The 26,746-nt window shown below is 39.7% G+C and overlaps 1 protein-coding gene across 1 annotated transcript in view; it reads right to left on the bottom strand.

The window, feature by feature from the left end:
• Positions 1–26,746, bottom strand: part of LOC124619805 (UDP-galactose transporter senju) — an 80,863-nt gene that overhangs the window by 46,484 nt on the left and 7,633 nt on the right. Inside the window, exons 2-3 of the mRNA XM_047146400.1 lie at positions 12,799–12,916; positions 9,368–9,414 (exon numbers count right to left, since the gene is read on the bottom strand). Of these exons, the coding sequence (XP_047002356.1) occupies positions 9,368–9,414; positions 12,799–12,916 (165 nt within the window). The remainder of the gene's footprint in view (positions 1–9,367; positions 9,415–12,798; positions 12,917–26,746) is intronic.

Below are 26,746 nucleotides of genomic sequence, written 5' to 3' on the forward strand. Positions count from 1 at the left end.
ACACTTGAGCAGTACTCAAGAACAGGTCACACTAGCATCCTATATGCTGTCTCCTTTACAGATCAACCACACTTTCCTACATGCTCCCAATATATCGAAGTTGACCATTTGCTTTCCCCCCACAATCCTCACATTCCATTTCATATCTCTTTGAAACATTACGTCCAGACATTTAAATGACTTTGTGCCGAAGCAAGCAAGGATATTTTTACTTCCCCTCTTGATTTACCATCTGCCTCCTTCAATTCATTTTTTTTTTTCACTTTTAACTAATTACCATTAACATATGTGAGTGTAATCTGAATTTTCATGAAAGAGAAAGGTTGGCCTTCAGTTTTAAAGAATATAACAGAAGATCTAATTTTGTGCTTAGTTTTATGTATGTAACTGATTTTCTACTTCATTTCAACTATTCCTAGTTAGTATCTTTTGTTTTGGTGTGAAATCAGTAATTGCTTCATAACTTAAATTCTATTGTTGACATATAAACAAATTAACACATTTGGAGGAACAACTAATAGTATTTCTACAGGATTTATTTGGATCTATTCGAAAACATGTTAGCAAAGCCGGCCCTTAATTAATTCCAAAGTAATTAACAGTTTTGTCAAAAGTATTGTTTGTGTAACGATATTTGTTAATTTCATGATTCAAGCAAATAATCTGGCCTAACTCTTGTAATGGAAGAAACTGTTAAAAAGAACCAATCTTTCAATGCATTCAGTTTATTTAATGAGTTAAGTTTTAATTGTAATTTCTGTAAATTAAACTTCGAACAATGTGAACTTTCAGCACCTATTATTGTGAGGATATACAAGGGCCCAATTTTAGTCCCGAGACAGTCAGTCCACGGCCAAGCTTCAGATGAGAAACCTGTGTTGGTTAGAACAACAACAATGCTTCAACTTAACTGTGAAATAAGTGTTACTCAGTTACGCCATTTGTTTAAACAATGACAGTGTCTGCTCTATACGTACCTTTCTATTCTTCAATAACTGTGAACTTTGTGGTTATGTTTTTACTGCACATAGATGTTCAACAGTAAACTATTGTAGCAGTATGTGGATGTTTGCCTGCAACCTGTTAATGAGGCTTATAGAAAGTTAAACAATAGTGCACTGGCCATATTAAATGTGTATTTGGGGGAGGGGGGGTTGAAAAAAGTGAAAGTAAACAACTGTGAAATGCAAATGTGTACCTGTCAGCTACATCATTTACAGTAGACATTACTGCACTCCCACCCCCTATTTTTTCAGCCAGTACACCAACAGTGAGGACTACAAACAAAGAAATAAAGCATAGAACATCGTCACAACGTGACTGTGTCACACAGGACACTGTATCCAAACATTGCAGATTAGTTTTTCCTCTCATCTTCATTAACTTATTATTTTCTGTATTCAGAGCTAGCTGCCATTCATCACACCAACTACAAAATTTGCCTTCACCATCCTGTATCCACCTACAGTCACTCAAGTTCTACATCTTCCCATTCACCGCAGCATCATCAGCAAACAACTGCAGATTACAGCCCATTCTATCTACCAAATCACTGATGTACATTCATGTTCAGAATAAAACAGAACACCTTGAATGATTAGAGATAGGATGTTCATATTTGCAGGATATGTACAATATTCACAGGACATTTATACTAGCATGTTCTGCACAAATGATTAGCATTTCAGTCACCTTGGTTCAGAATGTGTCCTGTTGCCTAGTAGGCACAGGGTCTGCCATGGGCTCTGATAACTTGGTCCATACATGTTGGCATCAAAGCATATAAGGCCTGAATGGTGTCCTGTGTTATAGCTACCAACTGCATTCACCTGGTTCAAAGTTCATCTGTGATTGTTGGCACTGGGTCACTGTGCTGCACCTGTCATTTCACCATATCCCACATATTCTCAATAGGCAACAAGTCTGGTGTTCTGGCAGGCTAGGGCAAAAGGCTGACATCCTGTGATACCAAGAGGAACATGTCCATGCAGCAACTTGTAGTTGTGCATTGTCTTGCTGAAAATTGGTGTCTGGAGTGTTGTGCAGAAAGGATATGGCTACAGGTCGCAGAACATCATTCACATAGGTCAGACTGGTCACACTGTCCTGAACAAACACCAGCTGTGATTTATGGCTGTACCCAATAGCACCCCACACCTAAGGCGTTGAGCTGGTGCTGTATGTCTTGTGTGAATGCAGTCACTGTGATGCTGTTCCTTCTGCCTGCAACAATCCAAAAGGCAGGCACCATTTTCAAAGAAACAGAACCTGCATTCATCCAAAAACACTATTTGATCCCATTCCTGACCCCAGTGATGTCGTTCCATACACCATTGCCGCCTGGCATATTTCTCACATTTGTCAAACATAGGCAGAGAAGTGGATGATGCACACACAACCCATGCCAAAATAAATGGCGACGGACTGTCACCCATGATAGTGTATGATGTGTTACATTGTTCCATTATTACACCACAGTCAAGGAGGATGCAGATCTGTCCTGCAGTGTCCTTCAGATGAGGTGTCAATCTTCTCGGGTGGTGGTCTGGATGGTGCAACCTGACCCATCTCATCATGTACTATGGCCTACCGCGAAGCATTCTGCACACATCCACTGCACTGCCCGATCACTTCATCCCACATGAGCGGCAATTTCCCAGATGGATGCATCACATTCTCTCGTGCCAATAATGTGCCCTCCCTCAAACTCACTGATTTGCCAGTAAAGTTCGCACATACATCTACGAGGCATCCTGCGCGTCTGCTCAAGTCACACTAATTGATTACCTTTGGTTTGCAGTGACAAAGAGAGCTGCATGCACATTTTACCAGTAGCTGGTGCTGCACCACGATATCTATGTTGACCTTGAACTCATGGGCTCACTTGGTTCAAATGCTAATCATTTCCACAGAACATACTAATGTCCATGTCTTGTAAATATGAAAGTCCCATTTATAGTCACTCAAGGTGTTCGGTTTTTTTCTGAACGTGAGTGTATTTAGACAATAACATCAGTCCTATCATATTTCCCTGGGGAACTCCTGATGATATTCTTGCCTCTCATTAACACTCACCATTGAAGACAACATACTGGGTTCTATTTCTTAAGAAGTCTTCAAGCCACTCACATATCTGGGACCCTATTCCGTATCCTCATACCTCTGTTACCAGTCTGCAGTTGGGCATCATGTCAAATGATTTTCAGAAATGTAGAAATACGGAACTGTCTGTTGCCCTTCATCCATGCTTTGCAGTATATCATGTGACAAAAGGGCAAGCTGAGTTTCATGGTAGTGTTGCTTTCTAAAGCTGACTGATGTTGATATGTCAGTCTGGAGCTCACAAAACCTGGGGCCGGCCAGCAGCCCATGCTGGTGTAGGAGGCAATTCATGGGCCTTATGGGTGGAGGTTATGTTTTAAGAGAGTTCTTCATTAGAGGCCTGCATCTGAAATTTATGCTTGCTCGAATTGCCCTGTGCCTGTAGCTCTGCTTAAGTCTGGCAGATGTCAATATAGCCACTTTGGCCATTGGCTGTGACTTCATTTCATGCTCGAATTGTCCAGACATCTGCTACAGTTACCCAAGCGCTGCAGGCTACCCGCTGTAGGATCATGGCGCATGAACATGAGATGAAGCAGATTGTGAAAGCAACACTTCAGTGCAAAAGACAATGATTGTAACAATGGTTGGGAGAGCTTTTTATTAGTTACCGATAAGGATGTTGGCTACATGCACTATGGCAAATACCAGGTGATCAAAAAGTCAGTATAAATTTGAAAACTGAATAAATCATGGAATAATGTAGATAGAGAGGTACAAATTGACTCACATGCTTGGAATGACATGGGGTTTTATTAGAACCAAAAAAATACAAAAGTTCAAAAAATGTCTAACGAATGGTGCTTCATCTGATCAGAATAGCAATAATTAGCATAAGAAAGTAACACAAAGCAAAGATGATGTTCTTTACAGGAAATGCTCAAGATGTCACCATCATTCCTCAACAATAGCTGTAGTCGAGGAATAATGTTGTGAACAGCACTGTAAAGCATGTCCGGAGTTATGGTGAGGCATTGGCGTCAGATGTTGTCTTTCAGCATCCCTTGAGATGTCGGTCGATCACGATACACTTGCGACCTTAGGTAACCCCAAAGCCAATAATTGCACAGACTGAGGTCTGGGGACCTGGGAGGCCTAACATGACAAAAGTGGCAGCTGAGCACACGATCATCACCAAACGAAGTGCCCAAGAGATCTTTCACACGTCTAGCAATATGGGATGGAGCTCCATCCTACATAAACATTGTATGTTCCAGCAGGTGTTTATCAGCCAGGCTGGGGATGTGCGATTCTTAACATATCAGTGTACCTCTCACCCGTCATGGTAGCAGTTACAAAACCAGAATCACGCATTTCCGCAAAGAAAAAAGGCCCAATAACGGTTTTTTTTTTCTGATAGAATCCCATGTCATTCCAAGCATGTGTGTCAATTTTTACCTCTTTATCTACATTATTCTGTGGTTTATTAAGTTTTCAAATTTATACTGACTTTTTGATCACCCGGTACTCTGCTCTCTTGCCTCACAGATCTTCCACCGCACACCTGAAGGCACATGTGTGCAGAACACGACAAAGTGTAAGTTCTGAAGCATTACTAGTTTGAGTGAAAGCTGAAGTAACTAAAAAGGTGTGCAGAAATGTCCATTTACAGTAATATTAGGTGTAGGATTTTGTGCTTTATTTCAGAAGCTTGTAAGCATCAGTCCAGAATTGGGACATACCGACATCTCTAACACTTGTCCTCATGCTACAACAGTAGCAAGAAACACTGAAAGACAAGCTGATGAAATACAGGCAAGTATGATACACAGCTTTATCCAGGTCATGGGTGTGAATGCATGTGGATGTATAGCAGATATACGGACTGATACGTATTGGAAAATGTGTTATTTATCTATTACTGGGAATTTCATTTTTCAAAATTAGGCACTGTGAAATACTGTACTGGTGACAATTCACTTTTATGAGAAAAGAAAAATCTGGAGAATCTATTTTGATCTACATTGGGGAAACATTATTCACAGTGCTAGGAATAAATCACCAGCACTTCTGTGAGGTTTCATTGTCACTGACCAAGATGCTAATATATGCAAGGCATTGCAATCCTTTCAGCATTATACATGCATTACACACATTTTGAACACAGTCCTGAAATGCATGTTTAATAATGATTATTTGATAAATACACTGCAAAATAACTCATGGCATTTTTAGAGCCACTGAAAGTAAGAATGAGGAGTGCTGGAAGGCGAGAAGTTCCCAACAGTTCATTATTATTATTTCTTTCCTTTCTCAGACGTTATGTCTGGTTAAAAATGGAAAGTGACGTGGACTTTGATCAAGCATGACTTCCTTTTAACTGTACCGTAAATGTTACATTGCATTTAGGAACTTTGAGGTAACTGAAAATGTATCAATAATTACAGATTTCTGTAGTTGTATATATACGTTTGGATATAGCTATATTGTGTTGTACTGGTGGATATTGTGTGGTATGACTCCTGTGGTTGATAGTATAATTGGTATAATGTCAACTTTATCCTGATGCCACATGTCCTTCCTTGGCTTCCTCAGCCAGCTGGATGTATTTTTCAATTTTTTCTCCTGTTTTCTTCTGTATATTTGTTGTATTTGGTATGGATATTTCGATTAGTTGTGTTAATTTCTTCTTTTTATTGGTGAGTATGATGTCAGGTTTGTTATGTGGTGTTGTTTTATCTGTTATAATGGTTCTGTTCCAGTATAATTTGTATTCATCATTCTCCAGTACATTTTGTGGTGCATACTTGTATGTGGGAACGTGTTGGTTTATAAGTTTAGTTGTAAGGCAAGCTGTTGATGTATTATTTTTGCTACATTGTCATGTCTTCTGGGGTATTCTGTATTTGCTAGTATTGTACATCCGCTTGTGATGTGATCTACTGTTTCTATTTGTTGTTTGCAAAGTCTGCATTTATCTGTTGTGGTATTGGGATCTTTAATAATATGCTTGCTGTAATATCTGGTATTTATTGTTTGATCCTGTATTGCAATCATGAATCCTTCCATCTCACTGTATGTATTGCCTCTTCTTAGCCATGTGTTGGATGTGTCTTGATCGATGTGTGGCTGTTAGATGATACAGGTGCTTGCCATGTAGTGTTTATTATTATTATTATTATTATTATTATTATTATATGTGCACAAACTAAAAAGTCATTGTAATACAGGGCACAGGGATTGAAGACACAGGGGTATGTTTAATTTAATGTAGATCAAGATTTCTGGTTTAATACATGCTGTGTGACCAGCGACGAAGACTGCACTCAACTGCAAAATATCAGATTCAGTGGGACTGTTATTTTGGCAGTACAGTACAACTGTCATATTATCATCCAATAACGAAAAAATTGCTGTCTGTGTCTCACAGGTGAGAAAGTTAAAATTCGGATGTTGCTCTTCTGTGGTTGCCCTTCCAATTATTGGAACTGATGTCTGGTTCTAATAGAGATTATACATTAAATACAGTCATTAAATATGTGATGAAATAGAACAAAATTATAACATGCCCGCAGCATCTAACTTTGTTTATGTGATAATGTAAACATTTATTTAGAGTCATTGAGAGAATGCCAGCTGCACTCAGCATCCAAAAAGATGAAGTCTCTTTTTCAGAATAACTAGACTGTGGCCTATGTCATACTCAATCTATCAATGATGTTGACTTGTATTTAACCTGAATGGATACTGCTGATCTGCTTGAGAGGTGAAAGCACAACCATAGTCTCTTCCCCAAGCTATCAAATTTGGAAAAAGGAATGTTTTGATTTCCAGTAAAAGAAATTTCAGTACAGCAGGGAACCTTATATTGGATGTATGAAGCAAACTTGATCCAGACAATCCAATTCAGTGTAATTACACCAACAGGGAATAATTTTGAGACAATTTTGTTCCTGTTAGATTTCTAATTTCTTAGACTGTCAAGATCAGGTATGTACACTTGAATCAATAATGCAGATGGTGTATTTTAAAACACCAATGTGATTTTTTCATTGCAAGAGTGACCATCATTACAAAAGTTGGTAGTTACATAGTTTTTCTCTGAAATTCAAACCGTTTCCAAATTTTTGTTATTTGATAAATCAGGCTATTTTCTCTTGTGGATCACATTGATGTCACGATTAGGCACTACCATCTATGAATTTACATCAGCAGCATAACCAAACTGATCTGACAGTAGTTCCATCAGCTGGTGGGAGTATGTCAGCACCAGCCTACAGACACACAGAGTTATGACTAAAACACTCACAACAGCAGCATAGAGAATGCACTGGACCAGGCAACCTCTACCCTTTCCACAGCCCATCTGCTTCAATCACAGCCCATCTGCTTCAACCATATGTACTTTGGGAAGTCACATACAATTGGCTGGAGTGAGTAAAATGCCCTATTTGCAGACCTCTATTGCATGTATGAAATCAGAAATGAATGACCGTTAGTGAGCAATAAAGTTGTTCTGCCAGTAAGAGTTCACAAGTGCATTCCCATGTGCAACATAGAATTCTGCCCTATATTCCGGTTTGGTAAGTGCTGCGGTTTGGTGACAGTGTTCAACTTGGTACGAAGAGGCTTCACAGCAATGGGTGGAGTCACCAGCTGCCAGCATGACAGTGTTCAGTGAACAAGGAGGGCTTAGTGAGGCACAGTTAAAGCCAATCCAGTCCTTTTATTCTGGTGGCAACTTGAAATGTAATGATTTTGCCTGTCTTTTCCCATTTTGGTGTTGAACTATTATGCTGTGTTGCTTTTGAAGGCAATTATCACTACCAGTTGCTGGAAACCATCTGGAAACAGTGTATAAATTGTCAGCAGTGTACATTTTCTAGTTTAGTGATCAGCTCTCAGAATCTTTCTGAAAGTAGGTAGATTGCTACAAGGTCTTCTATCACTGGTTTGGAAGTAGTGACAATTTCAGTCCTGTCTCCTCCCAAGTCAAAACACAGGTGGTGACCCTTATCTACACTTATTTAGTAATGGAGATGATTAATCTGGGTCCATCAATAAATGTTTTTGAATAAATCTGCAAAACAAAGCATCAGGTAATCTATCTACTGTCCCACACATTATTAAGAGTGTGCAGACTCTGACAACAGGGGACTTCACACTGTGTCACACAAGCACTGAAGCTTCAAGTGAGAGACCGAAGGAACATTTCAAGTCCTCCACCACAGTCAACAGTTCCTTTCTATAACTAAATGAAAAAGAGGCTCTGATTGTGAAAGCTTGTGATTTCATCACGTTTTGTAGGTACAAGGTGTTTGTTTTAAATTGGAACAATTAAACATCTCAAAAAATATGCATTGCACAAAAAATAATGTTCCAGACAAAGATTTAATATTTTCATAGGAGACTTCTGACTATGCTGAAACTGGCCTCTCCCTAATCCACCCCAAGGGAGGGTCAACTTCTTATTTTCACATGGCAACTTTCCTTCTTTTTATTGCAGATTCGAATTATACACCAAAAAATATCTACAGTTTATCTGAAACAATTTTTTTTTTCCATTTGTGGCAGATTGCACTGCAATCAGCGTGAGAGTTATGGCAGTTGAACGGAAGAACACACCAAAATCAGTCGCCCTTATGGTTAGATTTAAGGGAACTCACTGAAATCAAGCAACCTGGTGGTGTATAGACTCACCCAAATCAGCCCCAAAGGGAACTGTAAAGTATGTTTAAAAGAAGCTTATTTGCCAGACTTTTAAATGCCTAAACATAGAAGTTTTCTTGCAATCAAATTTTTAGAACTAAATTAAAATTTTAATGATAATATCAACTATTTAGTACAAAAAAGTTTACATTTTTACTGAAAATGTAATGTCATATCAAATGACTCAGTTCTTAACTGCAAAAACCGCAAAAAATTGAACTTTGTCAGTTACGGCATCATCTACCACTAACGAAAAAAAATGCTTATGGTAAACTAAAGGTATTTTTGGCATATAATCTGAATTTGCGACCAAACTTGGGGATTCCCAGCCAAAAATAAAAAGCTGATTACCCATGAACAGTGTGGGGTGGAACAGTTTTAGCAAATATAGAACTCCCCCTTGAAAATATATCATACAATTTTTTATTTATTTATTTATTTATTTATTTTTTTTGTTGAAATATTTAGTTTTTCCAAGTTAAAACAAACACCCTCTATATGCAATGTGTTTACCATCTGCGGATGCTTATGGTATGAACTATCAGTTTTGACCGTCCTTTTCTGACTTTTCACAACAACTATTGCTTTTTCATCCTGATTAGGTGATTTCACTTACCTCTAATGTGTAACTTTGTCTCATGAAGCAGGGAAGACACTGCATTGCTAGAAAACAAAACATAATCCACTATTAAAAAGATCAAGAATATGTGAAGATTATTCTTAAATGTCAAACTATGGAAACTCCATGTTGGAATATCAATAATATTAGGAAAGGAATACTTGCTACTCACCATAAAGATGACTAGTTGAGTTGCCGACAAGCACAACGAAAAGACTGTTATTTCAGCCAAAGCCTCCTTCAGAAAACACACACACACACACACACACACACACACACACACACACACACACACACACACACACACACACACACACACACACAAAAAAAAAAAAAAAAAAAAAAAAAAAAAAAAAAAAAAAAAAAAAAAAAAAAAAAAAAAAAAAAAATCACTGGCAACACAGACCGGAATGTGTAACGGCCTTTTCATTGTGGCTGACTGCAACTCAACATCCCATCTTTACAGTGAGTAGTAATCTATTCCTTTCCTAATGTTGATATTTCAACCTGGAATTGTCATCAATTGTTACACTAGTATAAATCTATCCTTTTCCTAATACTGTCGTTATTCCTAAATATTAATGCCAGAAATTGTTCACATTACTACCTATTGTTGAAGTAATATTAATGAATAGCCTTTTAATTTTCCTTCAGATTTTTGGGTTATTTTAACTTGCAAACCTGCATTATTTATGTATTATGAGATCCAACAGAAAATGCATAACATAAGTCTATGTTCCTGTTACATATTTTTACATTCATTCTCAACCTATATTTCATATTTAATTTTGGGTAACAGCTCACAGAACAGAACTTCTCAAAATGCACATAAAGAAGACAGAACCTCACCAGCTTTTGGACAAATCTTTGTATTATTACAGAGTTATTACAGAGAGGGAGATGGTGTCAAGTCCATAAATCCTGGATTGTCAACCAGTGGAGATAATGGAACAACAATTAAGGATCCTTGGCCCCCTCCTTCCTTGCCCCTTTTAGCATCTCTCAATGAATTTGAACAGTTTATTAATAAATGAGCGTTTCATATCCCACCAATCCAATGGCTTAAAAATTTAAATGCTTTGAACGTTATGAGAGATTGTGCTATTTTGGTTACTAACACTGGTCCTGTGTCCTATTAGGTGGGTGTTTATATCATCTTGTTCAATCCATGCACTGCACAAAGATAAACACATATTTAAAATAAAATAGAAGTATAACATTAGTAACATCAAATATTTAAACAGAACTTGGGCAAGGAATATACAGATAAAATTGTCAGCAGCTTGGTTTAAAATTGTGATATTATACATCTTCAGTACAGTTACAACAAGGATTTTACTGACTAATTTAAGAACACATCAACAGTACTGGAAAAAGAGCTCTGCCAAAGAATTTGGAAGGAAGGAGACATGATCATTAGAGAGGGATCACGAGCTCAAATTAGGTGGGGTAGGAGAGGAATTCAGGCATGTTGATTCGAAAGGCATCATCCACACATTTATTTACATTAATGACAACATTGTGAAAAGGATAGACGCTACTCACCATATAGCGGAGATGCCGAGTCGCAGACAGGTGCAACATAAAGACTGTCAAATGAAGCTTTCAGCCAAATAGGTGTTCATCTGAATGGACAAAACACACACACACACACACACACACACACACAAAACAGTCTCTGGCTCCCAAAACCAGACTGCAAGTAGCAGTAGAAGCAAACGAGGTGGTGGTGGTATGGAGGGGATTGGGGCAGGGAGGGGGAGGGATAGCAGGGTGAGGATGGAGGATGGTAAACTGCTGCTTGTGCGAGCATACAGGAATGAGCTGGGGAGAGGGTACAGCAGCTAGGTGCAGTTGGAAGCACCTAGACAGCACACACTTCCTCTCTAGTACCAGTGGGCAAGCCATCTACACACTGCTCCTGTGATGGTGTTTGTGCATTTGTATGATGCTGACACTTAGTAAACATACGGCACACAATTACGAACACGCATACTGACTTAAAGGCATCTAGCACCATTTTTTTTTATTATTATTATTATCAAACACTTTGAGTTTTCATTTGATTTGCCCTCATAGTAGCATCATCCTCGATGTCTGCAAGCAGATCACTTGTAGAGATGTGTAGAATTGTACACAGAATTTTTTTTAGCAATTCAACATTTTACAGTCCCTATTTATCAGTTTCTCATTTTAGACATTTGTATGAAAATGAGCACAATGTTTTACAGAAGTTTAGTGAAAATTAGCTGAAAGTAAATAATTTTACCACCTCAGTAAGAACACTGCTTACATTCTCTTCAAAATTCTCATTGCATCATTCATTACTCAATCACACCAATAGTAGTATCTGTAAAAATGGTGGATTTATGAGTTAGGTGTTCATAGCATGTTTGTTCCTAACAAAAATAAGACAAAAGTGGGTCTAGAACCATGCTTCTGCGATTTCGTATGAAGATGAAGCACATGAATGTAATCAGTACTATCAAGAATTATTTTCTTGTCTTTTGTCCTGAATGAAAAACTGAAGTTAGTATTCCTACTTTATCATGTATTCTTTCTTATTTAGCCTTATCAATTTTTGACAGAAGCAAAGACTTTTGTGATAGTATGGGTGGCTCCAACCATCATCTGCTTCCTGTTCAAAGATTCCAACAATGAATGTTTACCTTGTATTTTTTGTCACTGTGGACAGTGGCCTGCTGGAATGTTCAGTAAATCTACATAGCCTCAACATTAGCCATTTGACTGTCACTGCTTCATAGAAGCAAAGCTCCACATTCTAGTCCATGTGGGCCATGCAGAACTGACTGATTGCAGTTCATCCTCTGCCAATGACGTCACTGAAGCGGTACAGAGAGGTGTGGGGTCAGCACACTGCACTCCTCGTCACTGTCAGCTTTCTAGACCTTGTAGCCGCTACTTTGCACTCAAGTAGCTCCTCAGCAGGCATCACAGAGCTGAGACTACTGCATGAAGACCCATTCCATATTTCTCTGTGCACTACAGTCTTCAATTAGGCCCATATGCAATATATCAGATTTTCCAATTATTTGATAAATTAGTCACGAGAAGGTCCAGCCAGTGACTAGTATCATATCATTTAACATCTTTTAGTCATTCACAATCAAATATTTGATACAAGTATCAGAGCAACTAAATACAGGACTGTCATTTTCTTTAAAAGTCTATAGTTGGAGAAGATTTATTTGGCAAGGGGTAACTACTTTATGCTGCATTGCACTTAAGTTTTCATATTTTGACATGCCACTGCAACAGGAAATCTACACTATGTTAGGGTTAGAAACAATCGGTTAAGGAGAGAGGTCATGAACATGCGTGTCATGCCCATTACGCTCTTAAAATTATTTCATCAGAGCACAGAAGTACCAATGGAAGTTAAGCAGCCCAATACATGTATAACTTACTCTTTGCAGTAAATGGAGACAGAGACCACCAACTTTACCACCTCTGTGAGCAGCACAACAGTCACTGTGTTATAGCTGTATGTACTAGTTGAACTTTGTGATGCTGTGACAAGTATCCCTACAACAAAGATAAAGTTGCTATCAGGAACAGTTGCATATTAAGGTAAAAAGAACAATATATCAAGAGAAGCCAAATGTTAAAGTCATCTGACAACTAAAGGACAATTTTCATATATACAATATAGTATTACAAAGACCATTGGACAGCCATAATGGATTGGCACAGACTTCTGCACAAGGACAAGTTCGTTGAAAAAAAATATAAATTTTATGTGATTAAATTTATATTTTAGCTGTTACCCTACCAATGTGCATAAATGTTTTTTTTTTTCTTTTATTTACAGATGATATGAAATCAACAATTTATGAAAAAGTATATTGTGATCAATATTTGACAGATTATTGGAGATATGTGAGCTGCCACTTTACTGCCTTATGTTGACTATCAGTGTTCTGAAAATCTTATTGCAGAACAGGAAACTATTCTGGACTACAGGACAGCAGATGTTGTTTATATGGAAAATACTACAATTTGAGATAGGAGACAAGTATCTACTTAACATACAGTGAAAGGGAAACAAAAATGAAACAGGTTTGACAACAGACAAATAACAAAGGAAAGACTTTTGAGGCGATTCAGTGATTTATTCATCAGGAACAAGAGAAACAGGATACTGTAAATAAGAAAAAATTACACATGAAGCCAAGCTAAAACTGAGTAAGGTTGGGACACGAAATTTAATGCATTTTTTCAGGAGAAGGGAAGGTAAGGGCTTTACACCCGATCACTGACAAGGTCATAATATAGACAGGCTTAGCTTCAGACTACAAAAGGATGGGGAAGGAAATTAGCATTGTCATTTTTCAGAGGAATGATCCCAGCATTTCCCTTACATGCATTAGAAAAGCCACTGAAAATCCAACATTAGATGGCTGGAGGAGGGTTTGACCACAAGCCTCCAGAATGTGAGTCTAAATCTGGGAGATACGGGGACAACTACACTGTCGTAGCTACAGCGATAGATAGCACACCACCTACGGTGTGTAAGCACTGGGAAGAAGTAGAATAATTCCATGCCAGGAACATCAGACTGTTATCAGTTGTTGAGCATTCTAGTAGAGCATTAATTTTATTTACTGTATTTTTGTCCATAGATCATATTTTATAATAGAAAATCCCAGATGGAACACAACAATATAATGAAAGGGATGATTGCTACTCACTATATAGCGGAGATGCTGAGTTTTAGATAGGCACAACAAAAAGACTGTCAGAAAATGAGCTTTCAGCAAACAAGGCCTTCTTCAGAGATTTAAAAAACCACACACGCAAATGCGACTCACACAAACATGGCCGCAGTCTCTGCTGCTGATGCCACATTGCAAGCAGCACTACATAATGGGAGGCACAACTGGGTGGAGGGGAGGCTGGGGAGGGGAGGGGAGGGATAATGGGGTAGGGGTGGGGGACAGTAAAGTGCTGCCATTGTAGCACACAAAGACAAGGTGGACAGAGGGTAGGGCAGCAAGGGGCAGTCGGAAGGTTAGACAGAGTGTGGGGAAGGCTTAGCACAAAAGGAGAGGGATAAAAAGACTGTTGTTGCATTGGTGGAACAGAGGACTGTGTAGTGCTCAAATGGGAACAGGGAAAGGGCTAGAGTGTAAAGACAAAAATTGACAAAAGTTGAGGCCAGGAAGGTTACGAGAACACAGGATATATTGCAGGGAACAATTCAGAAAAGCTGCTGTTGGTGGGAAGAATCTGGCACAGCGTGTGAAGCAGTCATTGAAATGAAGAACACTGTGTTGGGCAGCGTGCTCCGCAATGGGGTGGTCCACTTGTTTCTTGGCCACAGATTGTCAAAGTCATTCATGTGAACAGACAGCTTATTGGTTGTCATGCCAACATAGAATGCAGCACAGTGAATCCAGCTGAGTTTGTAGATCACATGACTGGTTTCACAGGCAGCCCTTCTTTTGAAGGTATAGGTGACACTTGTGACTGTACTGGAGGTAGGTTACAGGGATATGAACCATAAGGCAGGAGGTTGGGAGCAGGAGCTGTGTAGGGATGGATGAGGATATTTTGTAGGATCGGTGAGTGGTGGAATACAACAGTGGGAGGGGTGGGAAGGATAGTGGCTACAACATTCCTCACTTCATGGCACAACGACAGGTAGTTGAAACCCTTGGGCAGAATGTGGTCCAGTTGATCCCAATGTGGCTGGTACTGAGTCACGAAGGGAATGCTCCATTATGGTCTGTGAGGGCCTCAATGAGATCATGAGTGTATTTGTAGAGAGACCGCTCATCACTACAAATGTGATGGCCATGGTTTGCTAGGTTGTATGGAAGGTACTTCTTGGTACGGAATGGGTGGCTGTTGTCGAGGTGGAGCTATTGCTGATGGCTAATAGATTTGATATGGACAGAGGTACTGATATAGCCATCTAAAGGTGGAGGGCACCATTGAGGAAGGTGGCTTTTTTAGTTGAATAGGACCAGGTGAGGCGAATGGGAGAGAAGGTGTTGAGGTCCTGCAGGAATAAAGAGAAGGTGTCCTCACCCTCAATCCAGATCGTGAAGATGTCGCCAATGAATCTGAACCAGGTAAGTTGTTTCAGATTTTGGGTGTTTGTGAATGATTCCTTCAAGAGAGCCCACAGCCGTACCCCAGATTTGTTTGTAGGTAATGCCTTCAAAGGAGAAGTAATTGTGGGTGAGGATATAGTTGGTCTTGGTGATTAGAAATGAGGTTGTAGGTTCAGTATACGTCGGGCATTGGGAAAGGTAGTGGTAAATAGCAATACAGCCATGGGCATTAGGAACGTTAGTGTGAAGAGAGGTGGCATCAATAGTGACGAGCAGGGCACCACATGGTGAAGTAACAAGAACTGCGGAGAGTCGATGGAGGAAATCATTGGTATCTTTTACATGGGAGGATAGGTAGCAGGTAATAGGCTCAGGGTGTTGGTCTATGACAGCAGAGATTCTCTCAGTGGGTGCACAGTAACCAGCCATGATGCGGTATCCTGGGTGGTTAGGTTTATGGACTTTAGGAAGCAAGCAGAAAGCAGGAGTGCAAGAAGTGTTTGGGGTGAGGAGAGAGAGACAATCCAGGGAGAGGTTTCGGAATGGGCCTAAGGATTTGCAGAGAGACTGGAGATCCTGTTGGGTTTCTGGAATGGGGTAGCTTTGGCAGGGCTTGTAGCTGTATGAATCTTACAGTGGGCAGGGCCCTTCTGCCAGGTAAACCTTGTGGTTCAAGACCACAGTGGTGGTGCTTTGTCAGCAGGTAGGATTAAAAGAGTGGATCAGCTTTTAGGTGGTGGATTGCAGTTCTTTCCGTGGATGTAAGGTTAGTTCGCATGTTGAGGGGTTTGTGAAATGATGGCAGGGCACGGTTTGAGGTTAAGAAGATTCTGAAACTGTTAGTGAGGAGGGGGGGGGGGGGGGGGGGGGGAACGTGATTTGGGGGAAGTGGGGGTGGATCAGGGTGAACAGAGGAGTGAACTGAGTCAGGCAGGGTTCAACATTTATCTTTGGTTGAATCTGATTGGAAGGGTTGGTGTTGATAAAGTGTTTCCACTGTAGGGACAGGGAGAGGTTTCCTCCAAAAGCCTTAGCCTTGCAAAAGTCTCCGTCCTTTCCAAATTCCTCACCTTTTGGCCCACTCCCAAATTAAATCATGCAGAATTTGGTAAAGACCTTCTCTCCTCCTTCCAGTCCCTACAGTGGAAACACTTTTTCGCCACCAGCCCTGTCACTCAGATTCAACCAAAGACCAATGTTGGACCCAGCATGACTCAGTTCACTCCTCTATCCACCCTAATCCACTCCCACTGCGCCAAAATACACCCCCCCCTCACCTCCACTAACAGTTTCAGAATCCTCTTAACCTCAAACCTTGCCTCACCATCATTCCCCAAATCCCTCAATATGCAAACTAACCTTACAATCACAGAAAGAACCCAATCCACCAACTAAAACTGATTCAAACATTAAAACACTGCCTGCTGACAAAGGCTCCACCACTTTTGTTTTGAACCGCAAGAATTACCCGGTGGAAGGACTCTGAAAACTGTCGGCTTCATACACCTACAAACTCTGTCACAGTGATGCCATTCCAGAAATCCAGCAGGATCAATCTCTCCTCAAATCCTTAGTCCCATCCCAGAACTTCTCCCCAGAGTCCATCTCTCTGCTCACCCCCACTTCCCGCACTCCTACCCTCTACATGCTTCCTGAAATCCATAAACCGAACCACCCAGGACACACCATTGTGGCTGGTTACTGTGCCCACACAGAGAGAATCTCTGCTCTCATAGACCAACACCTTCAGCTGATTACCCACAACCTACCATCCTATGTAAAAGACATCAAACATATCCTTCACTGACTCTCGACAGTTTTTGTATCTTTACAACACAGTACCCTGCTCATCACTATTGATGCCACCTCCCTTTGCACTACGATCCCTAATGCTCATGGCTGTATCACTATTTAACGCTACCTTTCCCAACAACCGACGAATACTGAACCTAAAACCTCATTCCTAAGAGCCATGACCAACTATATCCTCACCCACAATTACTTCTCCTTTGAAGGCATTACCTACAAACAAATCTTGAGTACAGCTGTGGGAATTCGCGCTGCACCGTCCTATGTGAACTTATTCATGGGCCCTCTGGAGGAATCCTTCCTAAACACCCAAAATCTCAAACCCCTCACCTGGTTCAGATTCAGTGATGACATCTCTGCTATCTGGATCAGAGGTGAAGACACCCTAACCACATTCCTCCACAACCTCAACACCTTCTCTCCCATTCGCCTCACCTGGTCCCATTCAACCCAAAAATTCACCTTCCTAAATGTTACCCACCACCTAAAAGGTGGCTACATCAGTACCTCTGTCCACATCAAACCTACCAACCACCAGCAATAGCTCAACTTCGACAACAGCTACCCATTCCATACCAAGAAGTGCCTTCCATACAGCCTAGCAACCCGTGACTGTCACATCAGTAGTGACAAGCGGTCCCTCTCCAAATACACCAAGGATCTCACTGAGGCCTTCACTCACCATAATTACCCTCCCAACCTTGAACAAAAACAAATCTTCCGTGCCATATCTCTCTAGTCACCCACCACCTCCCCAAAGTCCCACTGTCCGGCCGTGGAAGAGCATTCCTCTCACGACTCAGTGCCATCCAGGACTGGAGCAACTGAATCACATTCTCTGTTAGGGTTTCGACTACCTCTCCTTGTGCCCTAAAATGAGGAATGTCCTACTCACTATGCTTCTCACCTCTCCCACAGTGGTATTCTGCTGCCCACCAAACCTACAAAATATCCTCGTCCATCCCTACACTGCTCCTGCTCCCAACCTCCTGCCTTATGGTCCATATCCCTGTAACAGAACTAGATGCAAGACCTCTCACATATATCTTTGCACCACCACCTACTCCAGTACAGTCACAAGTGTCACCTATCCTATCAAAAGAAGGGCTACCGGTGAAACCAGTCATGTGATCTATAAGCTCAGCTGCAACCACTGTGCCGCATTTTATGTTGGCATGACAACCAATAAGCTCTATGCCCTCATGAATGGCCACCAACAAACTGTGGCCAAGAAGCAGCTGGACCACCCCATTGCTGAGCACACCGGCCAACACAATGTTCTTCATTTCAATGACTGCTTCACACCCTGCGCCAGATCCTTCCCACCAACAGCAGCTTTTCAGAATTGCTCCCTGGAATATAATCTCTGTTCCCCTAACCCTCCTGGTCTCAACCTTTGTTAGTCTTTATCCTTACCCTCTAGCACCATCCCTGTTCCCATTCGAGCACTACGCAATCATCAATTCCACATATGCACCCATAGTCTTTCCACCTCTCTCCTTTTGCACTAAGCCTCCCCTGCCCTCTGTCTAACTCCCTGACTGTCCCTAGCTGCACTACCCTCTGTTCACGTCATCCCTGTATGCTCCCACAGCAGCACTTAACCATCCCCCACCCTTGTCCCTCTATTCTTCCTCCCTCCCTCTCCAGCCACCTCCCTACCCCCACCACCCGGCTGCATCCCCATTATGGGCTGCTGCCTCAAGTGTGGCCTCAGCAGCCAGAGAGTACGGTCATGCACGTGAGCTGTTTTTTGTGCACGTGTGTGTATATATATAGTTATAATAGAGGGAAACATTCCACGTAGGAAAAATATATCTAAAAACAAAGATGATGTGACTTACCAAATGAAAGTGCTGGCAGGTCGACAGACACACAAACAAACACAAACATACACACAAAATTCAAGCTTTCGCAACAAACTGTTGCCTCATCAGGAAAGAGAGAAGGAGAGGGAAAGACGAAAGGATGTGGGTTTTAAGGGAGAGGGTAAGGAGTCATTCCAATCCCGGGAGCGGAAAGACTTACCTTAGGGGGAAAAAAGGACGGGTATACACTCGCGCACACACACACATATCCATCCACACATATACAGACACAAGCAGACATATTTAAAGACAAAGAGTTTGGGCAAACTCTTTGTCTTTAAATATGTCTGCTTGTGTCTGTATATGTGTGGATGGATATGTGTGTGTGTGCGCGAGTGTATACCCGTCCTTTTTTCCCCCTAAGGTAAGTCTTTCCGCTCCCGGGATTGGAATGACTCCTTACCCTCTCCCTTAAAACCCACATCCTTTCGTCTTTCCCTCTCCTTCTCTCTTTCCTGATGAGGCAACAGTTTGTTGCGAAAGCTTGAATTTTGTGTGTATGTTTGTGTGTCTGTCGACCTGCCAGCACTTTCATTTGGTAAGTCACATCATCTCTGTTTTTAGATGTGTGTGTATATATATATATATATATATATATATATATATATATGTGTGTGTGTGTGTGTGTGTGTGTGTGTGTGTGTTTGTTTGGGAGGGGGGGGGGGGGGGGAGGGCACATGCACACGCTTTATGGCCGAAAGCTCATTTTCTGAGAGTATTTCCGTTGTGCCAATCTGTAATTCACCATCTCTGCTAGAAGGTGAGCGACAACTACCCTTTTCATAATACTGTTGGATCATATTTTATAATTATGTGAGACAGACACATGATGTTTCAAGTTTTATGCAGAATAAAAAGAACTGCTTACAAATTTATCACTGACACAAAAAACAAATTTTTATGTAAGTTAAAATTGCCAGTGGGTTAAATACTTAACCACATGTCTTCACCAACAGTTGAAAAGTATAATGGAATCCAATGTAAACAATAAATATATAAAATTATATCTTAAGTATTAGAAGCAAAAGTCATACATTGGTTATTATAAGAAAAGAGTACAAGATAAAGAAGTAAGGAAGTAGAGACAATTACAGTTAATATTACAAGCATCAGAGACAAGGCCCAAGCTCAAACTAGACAAGGGTGGGGAAATAAATCAGCAACAGCCTTGCTTCAGGAAACCACAAAACACCTAAATTGATATGGCCTGAGAAGGAATTACACCGCACTATTTGTGTGTACGAGTAAAGTGTCTTAACTATTGAGCCACTTTTACAGTCACAGGTAGAGGTAAATTATAAATATGCAATTAATGTACAGAGACACATTAGGCCACCATACAGGGGAGGGGAGGTATTATGAATGGGATCATGTGCTGTGGACACATATTAGCATCTGCATAGTGTCTGTCTCTCTCTCTCTCTCTCTCTCTCTCTCTCTCTCTCTCTCTCTCTCTCTCTCTCCCTCCCTCCCCCCCCACCCCTTTCTTTCCTGCACACGTGTGTGTGTGTGTGTGTGTGTGTGTGTGTGTGTGTGTGTGTGTGTGTTATCACCAGTGATTCTGAGAAAAGTTTACATCATATGCTTTTATTTTTTCAAAACCTTTCAAGAAATAACATTTCCCAAAATTTTTGACAAGTTTCAATTTTTGCTACATATTCTTATATTGTTTCATTAGATATATTGCACCATTTGGGATCTTCCTTAATGGTTTGGTTATACCAAAGCAAATTCTTTACTACTACTCCAGAATTAGTAAAACGCTATCAAATCATTCAAATGACCACTAAGCTTTTTATATTTATTGACTGGCATAAATCATGTCAATTGCATAAATAAGAGGTGAGGTTCAAATAAACATTAATATGTGTGGACAATGAAAAAAATATTTGCTAAGGACCAGAAAACACCCGTTAAGGGGAATCAAGAACTAGCTTCAAGTGCTCATATCTCAACTATCACATACAGAGAATGCAAAGGCTCAACAAGAAGTAGTATCTGCTGTTGAGTGAAGACTTGGTCACTTGAGCTGGTCATTGCTAAATAGGAATATAATATGTGGTGCTCACCCACAATCAGCTTGTGGACATCTGTTTAAGGAGACAGGCATTTTGACCACTGCTTCACAGCATATGCATTCCATCATGAAGTTTACTATAAGTAATCCACTGCAGTTCAAAAGAATAATAATGCACATAGTTACGATACCAGAAGAAAAAAGACACTCATTACTCCACATTAAGGTTGATCTTAGCATGAAAAGGAGTGCACAATGCTGCAACCAAAATTTTTGCACTCTACTCATGTAAGGTGTCTTGACAGATAGCAATGTAGACTTTGAAAACAAACAAAGAGAGTGTTTTCCTTGACAGCTCCTTCTATTCCTTAGAAGAATTTCTATTACTGTAACATGTAGATGATGGTGGGTAGAAATTACTAAGTTACATCTGTATATTTAGAGACAATGGTCAGCAAGGAGTGATATCTAAAAAATTAATTTGTTATTTTTTGTTATTTGAATGTAAAATAACTTGTTCCATATATCATTATGATTTATCATGCAAATGATCTATAGTGCATAAGAGTAACTAACAGCATAACTGCTAAAGAAAGAGAAAGGCTTCAAAGACTACTGTTATCTGATATGATGGTTATGGCTGACACCATCAATTTTTTCACACATATTTGATGGTTATAAATAACTCAATTATCAACTTTTTACAGATATCAGTACTGAATATTTCAATCTGTCAAGAAATAGTCTGAAGAATTATCATTTTTTAGCATCCATATGGTTCTTGTAATCTCTTTAATCATATCTGAGCATTTTGATTGTGACTCTTTGTAGGGTTTATATAGTCGAATCACACAGATTCGCACCCGAAATTGTGCCACGCAGTTGAAAGGTGTGCCACAGAAGTTGGTAGACGCAGCTAGAAGTTCGACAATCATCACAGGCCACCACTCATGGATTTACAAGCAGCCTCTCCTCTGTGCACTCTACTGGCCGGCTGACAGCTTTTGGCATAATCCGTATCACTTCAGGCAGGGGGGTTACCTTCATAGTCTCTGATGTTATTGAATTTAGCATATGTTGAAATTCAGGAGTAAGTAAGAAATATATTTTTTTGTTTTCTCCAAAAACTTTCCTGCTCCGAGATACAGGCCTCCAAAGATGACACTGTGAACACCACTTTGAAGAGGCGAATTTCGGAAAAAAATTTTACGTGCTGTATCTATGTAACTGTTTTAGGTATTTTGTTTGAGTTTGTTTATAATTGAAAGATAATTGTTTTATGATAGCATTGGTATCTGTTTGCACACACCTGTCAAAGTTCTTTTACTGACGCCTTTTGAATTTTTTTAATAATTTAAACAAAAATTTTTTTTCAAAAATGCCAATCCGGAAAAGTTAGATTTTTTTCTGTTGATTAGAACCATGTAGTACTATAGTCTCTGTAAAGGAGAGCTTCCACTTTTAAGTTGGACAGGTTTAATTTTAATTTAATTTTCAAGGGTAATGTGTCTCTTCACTGGAGTTGTTTCTAACTAATTTCTTTGTTACAATGTTTATTTCTATTGTCTTTGTTGCAGTTATTTCTTATCACTTTCTTTGTTGCAGTTATTTCTTACACTTTGTTGTAGTTTCTTGTCATTTCTATGTTGTGGTTGTTTATTTCAGGTTTCTGTATTGTAGTTGTTCAGTGCTAATTTGTCTACTGAAGAGGCTTCTAGGAAATCTGAGACCATCCAGTGAGCTCTGTGTTTTCATGAGGCATTTGCAAGTTGACATAGTTGCATTGTGTTTCATGAAAAGGACTCTTTGAAATGTCTTCTGACTGGGGCCACAGGAGAGTGAGGTGAACTGACTACTTGCATATCCATAAAAGAGAGATACGTAAGACAAACAAAAAAACAGACTTTGTTCAGGTTGGGGACAAGTGTTCTCATTTGAAGACTGTTTCAAACTGAAGATGTTTCCACTGACGACTTTTTGTGTTCTAAATGTTTTGACAGAATAACAATAATGAAAGTATATGAACAAGGTGAAGCCTCCCATTTGCATCAATAGAGGAAGAATTAAATACCCTGAATCAGTCAACTACAGAGGTAGGTGTTAGTCCTATTAAGAAACAGTGGTCAGTGAAGTCAAGACATACACTCTAGGATCAAGAAAGCGCAGATAAATTACTAAAGCTATGGATGAATACACAACCGCAAAACTGACCACACTCTTCAAAGTAGAAATTCCACCTTCAGAAGAAAATGAACCAATGCAGTCTTGCACCTCTTGTCAGGAATTTTTCACAAATATCAATCAGCCTTTGAATATTGTGCACCCTATAGTGAAAAGGTACAAGTTTCAACTATTATTCCAAAGACATTTTCAAAGAAAACAATTTTGAACCACGTTCCATCAGTATCAAAGCACAGGATAGACAAATCAAGAAGTGTGAGGTCTGTAAAAGGAGTCTTTGGATGACCAGATCCCTATTATGATCATCCTGTAGAAGCAGCTCAAGTTCAAACAGTGCAGTCATTTTATCTGGAAGATAAATGGGACTGTTCTCACCACAATGCCAGCAATAAAGACACTATAACTGTAACAGATGAAGGTCAAAAAGTTGTGAAAGTGAAGAGGTGCATGTCTTGCAGAATTAAAGAAACTTTTGCAATTTATGAGAGCAACTTCACATATTGGAAGATCAAAATTTTATGCACTATGACCTAAGTGGGTAGTTCTACACCCACCTAGAGATATCTATTTATGCGTGTACTGCACGAATTTTGAACTTTGTGTGGTAACTTTGAGAATTTATTGGAGCATGTGACATATGACACCATGGTTGGGCATGTGAAGTCATTAGTAGTCTGTGGTGTAAAGCGAGAGATGTATTTGTTTCAAGAATGTGGTGACTGCCCTGGAAAGGGAGGACTGTCTTTGCAGACACTTGGCCTGGAAGACGTAGCAGATAACTCTGCAGAAATTACATACGTGACGTGAGTGGAAAATAAACTAATCAAGAAAACTGTTGCCTTTGACAGTTTCATTGATGAACTTGGTAAATGGTCAGTGAAAGCTGTAACACACCAGCATCTGAAGAAATTGTAACAACAACACATTGCAGAAGTGAAAGTGTGTGTACAGGCTGAAGAACTATGTTTAGTGCTTCACTGGGATTTTGCTGACAAATGGTCTGTAATTTCAGTTTTTACAGGAGTAACACATTTTCAAAACAAGACCACAAGTGTTGCAGTTATAAGTGATGGCGCAGGACATGACTTAGCAAATGCTTCACTAGCAATGCACAAACTTCTTCAACTGCAAACAGGGGCAAAGAAGATGATCATTATTTCTGATAGTGCTCCTAGTCATTTTAAAAATCATTACCAGCTGTTTGAATTGAGTAAGTCACTTGTGTCAAATGACTGGGTATACAATGCTACTGGTCATGGGAAGGGGCCTTGTGATGGTGTAGGAGGCCTGCTGAAGCCCCATGCTACATCTTTTCAGACCAAATGCAGCTGTGATTCGAAATGCTGAGGATTTTACTAGAGTCGTGAAGTCCTACACATCCACAGCACTCATTCTTTTGTCCAAAGAGGAAATTGAAGAATTCTACGAGCAGAAAAAAGAAGAATGGTCCAAACAAACTATTCCTGTGAAAGGAATTCAGAAGACACATTTTTGGACTCAAAGTGATGGGCTTACTCATATTGCACGCACTTCAAAGAGCAAGAAAGAAGAAATTTCGTTCTTTCAGCCAACACCTCAGAAACAGCAGGATAATATTCAGATTCACAACCTGAGAAGGAGGATGTTTATGGCGTGTGTGTATGACTGTGACTGCTGAATTGCAGAAATTATAGACACCAGTTATGAGTTAAACAAAATTGTAGTGAACTTTATGCTACCACATGGACCAGCTGCTGGATATAGGTTTCCAGCTGAAGGACAGCAACACCATCAGTGCTCACTTCCTGTTCACAATGTTTTGAAGATTGTAAGTGCTCCAGTTCCTATTGGTTCAACAGGAAGGTATCATCCTATATCAAAGGAAGATACTGAAGCAGTAGAACACATTTTTAGTTAGTTTACTGGCTAATTTCAGTACAAAGCGGAGTGCATGGAAGTTGTATAAATTGAAACATTTCAGTATTTGGGTCTTTCACTTACATTTTGGAACCATTTAAAATGCTTGAAAAATGAGTCCCTTCCTCATCTTTCAAAACTAAAATTATGTTAAATAAGGCTAGGTATTGATTTTTATGAGCCTGTTATGTGATAATGTGGTAATAAAACAGGTTCTATGAATGGTAAAAATTTCAATTGTTTATAAAACCTGTTCAACCTAATGGTGGAAGCTCTCCTTTTCAGGAAATGTAAAACTATATGACGCTAATAAAAAATCAAAATTTTAAGGATTGGCATTTTTGAAAAAAAATTTTTCCATAAATTGTAAAAAAAGTTCAGAACACTATAGCAAAAGAACTTTGACAGATAAGTCCACGTGGAGGATTTGTTTGTGATCACAAAGCAATTATCTTAAAAAAAGAAAGAAGAGCCACTATTCCAGAGATACAGGATTTTAAAATTTTTTCCAAAATTCGCATCTTCGAAATGGTATGCACAGTGTCATCTTTGGCAGGCTTTAGCTCGGAGCAGAAATTGTTTTGGAGAAAACAAAAATATACGTGTTCCTTACTTAGACCTTCATTTTAACATAGGCTAAATTCAATAACATCTGAGACTATGAAGGTAACTCCCCTGACTGATGTGATATGGATTATGCCTAAAACTGTCAGCCGTACAGTAGAGTGCACAGAGGAGAGGCTGCTTGTAAATCAATGCGTGGCAGTCTCTGCCTGAATTGATATGGACTATGCCTTTTATAGACGGGCCCAGCCAGCTCTAACTCAGTTACATGTTTACCTCTACCCATATGTGTAATCAGATTGTTATTGTGAGCCACTTTGTGGCTAGCATACCCATTATAATAAACTGTTCTTTATTTTTAAGACTTAATAAAACTTTTTGTGTCAGTTATCAAGTGGTGTTCTCTTCTTACAAGAGCCAAAGAAATTTTGGTCATATGTACAGGCTGTTAATGACACCAAACAGGCACTCATAGATGAGACAGGAACTAAAACGGAGAGTAGCAAAGCAAAGGCAGAAATGCTTATCTGTTTCCAAATGTTCCTTTTCAAAGGAAAACCCAGGTGTATTACCGCAATTTAATTCTCATACCACTGAAAAGATGAGTGAAATAAATGTTAGTGCCAGTGTCATTGAGGAACAGCTGAAACCATTAAAATTGAACAAAGCCTCAACATTCATTTGTTGTAGAGACCTAGAACATATTCTGAGCTCAAATACAATGGGGTGTCTTGAACATAATGACCCCCTCCATGCCAACCAGCATGGATTTCAAAAACATAGATCCTGTGATACCCAACTTGGACTTTTCTTATGGGACTTCCTGAAAGCTACGGATCAAGGCAGTCAGGTAGACGCAATATTTTTGGAGTTCTGGAAAGTATTTGATTCAGTACTACCCCTACACTTATTATTAAAATTATCATCATATGGGGTATCAGAAGAAATATGTGCCACAACT

This window comes from Schistocerca americana, chromosome 6 (assembly GCF_021461395.2).
Source record: "Schistocerca americana isolate TAMUIC-IGC-003095 chromosome 6, iqSchAmer2.1, whole genome shotgun sequence".
Classification (NCBI taxonomy): Eukaryota; Metazoa; Arthropoda; class Insecta; order Orthoptera; family Acrididae; genus Schistocerca; species Schistocerca americana.